A 6,428-nucleotide genomic window follows, 5' to 3' on the forward strand; every position below is an offset into this window, starting at 1 on the left:
AGACCAGCTACTAACCAACAACATGAACCTCACAAAAGAGAGAAACCAGCTACTAACCAACAACATGAACCTCACAAAAGAGAGAAACCAGCTACTAACCAACAACATGAACCTCACAAAAGAGAGAAACCAGCTACTAACCAACAACATGAACCTCACAAAAGAGAGAAACCAGCTACTAACCAACAACATGAACCTCACAAAAGAGAGAGACCAGCTACTAACCAACAACATGAACCTCACAAAAGAGAGAAACCAGCTACTAACCAACAACATGAACCTCACAAAAGAGAGAAACCAGCTACTAACCAACAACATGAACCTCACAAAAGAGAGAAACCAGCTACTAACCAACAACATGAACCTCACAAAAGAGAGAAACCAGCTACTAACCAACAACATGAACCTCACAAAAGAGAGAAACCAGCTACTAACCAACAACATGAACCTCACAAAAGAGAGAAACCAGCTACTAACCAACAACATGAACCTCACAAAAGAGAGAGACCTGTTGAAATCAGAAAAAAATGAACTTCAGACGCTTTTTGCTGGTAAGTTTCTTCAGTCTTACTAGTCACTTGCTTTAAAGCAGACTCAAATTTTAAAGTGGAATGAATTGGATCTGTTGTGTTGGGGTCATGTGGCTAATGCTCATATTGGACTTTAGTGTCATGTTTATAATGATTTATAATAATAATAATCAGTTTAGGGATGTCAACGGAGTCTAAATATTAATAGATAATTTAAGACATATTATTGTAGTGGATGAGTAAATGGTTAAATAGACATTGCAACAAGTGGCTTTATAAGTCAATATTCATATCATTGAGCATGAGCATTTCATTACAGCTTTTCTTGATTGCACAATTCATGAAACAATTCACCATTTTCTCACAACTATAAACAATCTCAAAACTACACACCAACTTATGCAAATCTCAAACTGCCAGGTCAAAATCAAATATTTTAGTCAAAAACATAGTATCTTTTGTCAGAATCAAACTTTGTATTTGTCAGGTTTGTGTGTCAAAGCCACAGACTACTTCACTGTCTAGAGAATAGTAGTGATGTTACGTACTGCTCTGAGACTTGACAGGTTGGAGGTCCAAATGCAGCTTTATTGGGAGAAACCAGAAACGTGATCCGAAATACAGGCAACAGGTCAAAACACAGGCAGGCAATCCAAACAATAGACAAGGCAGGAAACTCAGACAAAGGGAAAATCCCAAGAAACAGGCAAGAGAGCAAAAAACCAAGAGACAAATCCAGGGAGAATGCTCAGAAATGCAGTATAACAACTAACAAGACTTCGCAAAGAATGACAAACTAAACCAGGCTTATATAAAATGAGCAGACAGTGTAAATGAGCCACAGGTGCAGACAATGAGTATTGATGGGTCCATGCAAAGGATTATGGGAAATGGAGTCCGGAGGTAAATGGTAAGAGTCTGGAATGGAGTGCCCTGTAGTGAAGCTCACGGACTCTCCAGCTAGAGATCGTGACAGAGCCCCCCCACCAAGGAGCGGCTTCCATACACTCCAAACAGAAGAGACTAAAGTCCAGGAGGGAGGTGGAGCGGAGGCGGAACAGGTGGAGGGATGGAGGGCCAGGACCATGTAGAAGAGGAGGGAAGAGGACAGAGGCCTAGCCGCCAGAGCTGGGAGCAAGGGCGGAGCTGGCAGAGCAGGGAGCCAGGGCGGACTGGTATGACAGAGAATACACTGATGGTCTCCATGACCTCATCAGAACAGAGAAAGAGTTCATAAGTGGACACTCCTGACACCTCTGGAGGATTTGCAGTGGATGCCGCCACCTCTGGAGTTTCTGCAGCAGTAGCATCAGGAGCTTCAACAAACACAGAGACATCGCTTGCGGTCGTAACAGAGGCATCAGGAAACAGGAAGAGTTCAGAAACATTCTCCTTAACAGGACAGGTATGGAGTTCAGCAACGGTCCCTTCGACCGTGACATCACAGGCTGAGAGTGCATTGCTGAACCTCTGGAGAAACTGCAGCGGGCGCCATCGCCTCTGGGGACACAGCAGGGAGCGCCACTACCTCGGGAGGTTCTGCACCATCAGCCGCCACCTCTGGAGATATCATAGTGGACAGGGGAATCAGTTCAGGAACAGGAGGGCACTCTGGAGAAGCAGACACTGAAGGGCGCACTGGAGGAGTGGACACTGGAGGGCATTCAGGAGTGGACCCTGGAATGGATTCTGGAGCAGACTCTGGACAACGATCAAACTCTGGAGCGGTTTCATGGACTAGAGCTGGATCCCGGCTGAGCTCTGGGGTGAGAGCGGGCTCTAGACTGAGCTCGGGGGCTGGAGCCTGCACTAAACTTTGGTCAGGGGCTGGAGCCGGCACTGGACTCTGGTCTAGAACAGATACCCTCTCTGGACCAAACTCGGGATCAGGATCTCTCTCTGGGCTAAACTCAGGAACAGGAGCCCTCTCTGGGTTAAACTCGAGAACAGAAGCCCTCTCTGGGATAGACTCGGGAACAGGAGCCTTCTGTGGGCTAGACTTGGGATCAGGTTCGGAGAGTAGAGTGGGCGCCACCACCTCGAGAGGTTCTGCAGTGAATGCTGCCACCTCTGGGGAAACAACGGTGGTGTGTGTGGCCCATACACAGAGAATGGCCGTAGCCATAACTGGCAGGACAGAGAGTACATTTTCTATTTCAAAGACTGACGGCTCTATGCCTGGAGAACTGGGGTGAGTAGTGGCCGGTAGGCTTTAAAGTGTATGAACGGTGTCCCTTGAGAACGTTGGTTTAGGGATACTAGATGCGTGTACTGACACCAGCGGTGGATTCTCCACACTGGATGTCAGTCTGAGATACCTTAGAACTGACTTCGAAGATCTGTGTACAACAGACGGGACGTGAAGAGACTCTGGACGATCAGCTGTGACTTGACGTGACTCAGAAAGATCAACGGTGATTTGACTTGACTCTGAAATGACATGAGCAAACTTTGACTTGGCAGACTTGACGTGAGCAAATGTAGGAACAGCAGTCATGATGGGACAAGACCCTGGAACAGCAGCCATGACGGGACGAGACTCAGGAACGGCGGCCATGACGGGACGAGACTCAGGAACGGCAGCCATGACGGGACGAGACCCAGGAACGGCGGCCATTTTGTGGAAAGTTTCTGATCATTTTGCAAACAACCTCTGTGTTGGCAGCCATTTTATGATAAGTCTCTGGGCTGGCGATCATCTTGTGGAAAGGCTCTTGACCGGCAGCCATTACGTGAACAGACTCTGGTGTGGTGCCTAGTTCCTCCTCAGCGACATCCACAGTGAATACAGAGCCGCTTAAAATAAGTGCATAGTCCATAAAGTCCTTTAAACTACAACTGAACTTTCCTTTAGGGAACCATGATTTAATAGGCTCATTAAATCCAAAACGAAAAAAGTCCTTCAGCGCAACTTCTTTGAATGGTACACAATAGGATAACTCACGAAACTGCTGTACATAATCCTCGATCAATAAATCCCTCTAACGTAGACACAATAACTGATTAACCAGATCCATAGTGATCTGGATGACACTCAGCTGCTGGATCTGTAAGTGGCGAAGTCTTCTGTTACGTACTGCTCTGAGACTTGACAGGTTGGAGGTAGAGGTCTACATGGAGGACCCGAGACCCGAAGACCCTGGACCCGACCCGGGATCTGTACGGGTTCGGGGCTATATTATAAATGGTCAGCCGGGTCCGGGTCGGGTCCCAATCTATTACTTCGGGTCCCGGGTCTGTTTAACATTGTGTGTGCATATGGGAGGACCATCTTGCATCCCTTTGGATGTGCATCTGTGGTCTGTGTTGCCATTTGGCGTGCTGTTAGAAAGCATGAGTCCAACTCCATGATTTCTCCCGAAACCTAGTGCGCTGCCTATGCAGGCAGCATTTTAAGGTATTATAGACTTAATCCAGACAACAAGCCTGTTCTAAACTAGGCATCATAATTATGCTAGTTATGTTATGCGTAAATATGTCAAGACATACATCATTTAAAAAGTCTGTTATGTTCACCAAGGCTGCATTTATTTGATCAAAAATTCATTGAATTAATAGTATTATTGTGAAATATGGTTGCAATTTAAAATGAGTTTTCTTTTTAAATATATTTTAAAATATATTTTAAAATGTTAATTTGTTCCTGTGATGGCAAAATTGATTTCAACATTTTCAGCTGCCATTACTCCAGTCTTCAGTGTCACATAGAGGTCTACACGGAGGACCCGAGACCCGAGGACCCGGGACCCGACCTGGGATCCGTACGGGTTCGGGTCTCTATTTTAAATGGTCAGCCGGGTCCGGGTCGGGTCCCAATCTATTACTTCGGGTCCCGGGGTCTGTTTAACATTGTGTGTAATACCCGAGTCGATCGGACTCTGAGAACACCCGGACGTTTTCAGAGTCAGTCAGCGCTGTGCGTGTGTTGTTTTGTAACTTTCAACTTGTAAAATTAGGATGAGAAAAGTGTGAGTTGGTAATTTGAAATAAGGTGGAGAAAAAAAAACAAAAAAACACGAGCAACGTCATCAGAAGCAGGGTGGGCGGAGTTAATGCATACGCACGGTGGTAATGGATACCTTCATGAGTGATGTGAGTTATTATTGATTATTTTTAAAATAATATTATGAATGAACTGTCTTGTTGTTATATCTAAAATTTTTGCTCAGACTCTGCTCAGAGAGCACAGAGATGATAGCAAATAAGTAAAGCTAACGTCAGCAGCCATGGCACTGGACGAGCAATCGTTATTATAATCCAAATGGGCAAACAGTCTAAATTATTATGCAAGTTGACTCGAGATACAAAAAATGCAAAACTGCAAAGTCGCATTTGTCATCCGTCACCGTGACAGCAAGTGGACTTTTGAAACTGGAATAATGAGTGGATTACGCATTTCAATTGGCAAGAGAGGAATAACATGGATGGAACTTTCTTGGCAAGGAGGATTGTGTGCATCACAGTCAGGTACAAGGGAGAAGGCTTCTTACATTAGGTAAGACAAAAAGTTTAATTTTCGCAACTTGTTTATCGACTTGTTAATAGCAATTTGCTGTGGAACATGTGCCGATCGGTTCCAGTCGGGTCTGTGTCTTCCCGGCCGGGTTCGGGTCCATCTTTCAAATAATTGACGGTCTGCGTCGGTTCCAGGTAGTACATTTTTGACATTTCTCGGTTCTGCACGGGCCCGGTTCCAACTTTCAAAATAATATTGGGACAAACCAGAGACGTGATCCGAAATACAGGCAACAGGTCAAAACACAGGCAGGCAATCCAAACAATAGACAAGGCAGGAAACTCAGACAAAGGGTAAATCCCAAAAAAACAACAAAAAAAAACAGGCAAGAAATCAAATAACCAAGAGACAAATCCAGGGAGAATGCTCAGAAATGCAGTATAGCAACTAACAAGACTTCGCAAAGAATGACAAACTAAACCAGGCTTATATAAGGTGAGCAGACAGTGTAAATGAGCTACAGGTGCAGACAACGAGTATTGATGGGTCCATGCAAAGGATTATGGGAAATGGAGTCCGGAGGTAAATGGTAAGAGTCTGGAATGGAGTGCCCTCTAGTGAAGCTCACGGACTCTCCAGCTAGAGATTGTGACAAGTGAGATAAATTCAAACTGAATATGAACACACAATACAGTATACTGTCAGTTATTGTACATTAATTAATACACTACTAGTACAACTAACATAAATTACCTTTTTAATTTTGTTTGGACTCAAATTTAGTTCATGCCCTAGTAAAAAAAAGTAATATATTTAAAATACATATATTTCATATCAAGTATAGTTCAAACCTATAAACATATTTACTGACATAACGGTAGAGACTTACTGATATAAAAATTATAATTAAAGTTTATTTGGAGTACTGCTTGTGCACAATGCACATTTCTTAATATTAAGCCTAAAATGTCTTTTCATGTCACTATTGATGAGGATTGTATGATCTTTGAATAATATTGGCCTTTAAATACGAGATATTATGATATACCTAAAGTATACTTGAAATAGTTCCACTTTAGCACAATCAAATATACTTCAGTATATCTGTAGTTGGACTTCAGCAGCACTTCTGCATAAAGTACATTAAGTACAATATTTAGCTGATACCAGTTCAGTATACTAAAAGTACAATTGTAGGATAATTTTATAAAGTGCATAAATATGTAAATGTATTACACTTAGCATGAAATAAATTTACTTCAAATACATTTTAGTATACTTATTTTTCACAAGGGATGGCTTTATCTGTGTTTATAGGTGGATGGAAGTGCCATCAATCCAGTCTTTACTTCATTTCTTCTGAGACGAAGAAATGGACCGAGAGCAGAAAATACTGTACAAACAAAGGAGCAGATCTTATCGTCATAAACAACAAAGAGGAA

At 43.2% G+C, this 6,428-nt stretch overlaps 1 protein-coding gene across 1 annotated transcript in view; it reads left to right on the forward strand.

Moving 5' to 3' along the window:
• LOC107718527 (asparagine-rich protein-like) overlaps nt 1-574 on the forward strand; it is a 5,605-nt gene extending 5,031 nt beyond the window's left edge. Inside the window, exon 3 of the mRNA XM_016525627.1 lies at nt 3-574. Within this exon, the coding sequence (XP_016381113.1) occupies nt 3-574 (572 nt within the window). The remainder of the gene's footprint in view (nt 1-2) is intronic.
• The last annotated feature ends 5,854 nt before the right edge of the window (nt 575-6,428 follow it).

Source organism: Sinocyclocheilus rhinocerous, unplaced genomic scaffold (assembly GCF_001515625.1).
Source record: "Sinocyclocheilus rhinocerous isolate Xijiao unplaced genomic scaffold, SAMN03320098_v1.1 scaffold723, whole genome shotgun sequence".
NCBI lineage: Eukaryota > Metazoa > Chordata > Actinopteri > Cypriniformes > Cyprinidae > Sinocyclocheilus > Sinocyclocheilus rhinocerous.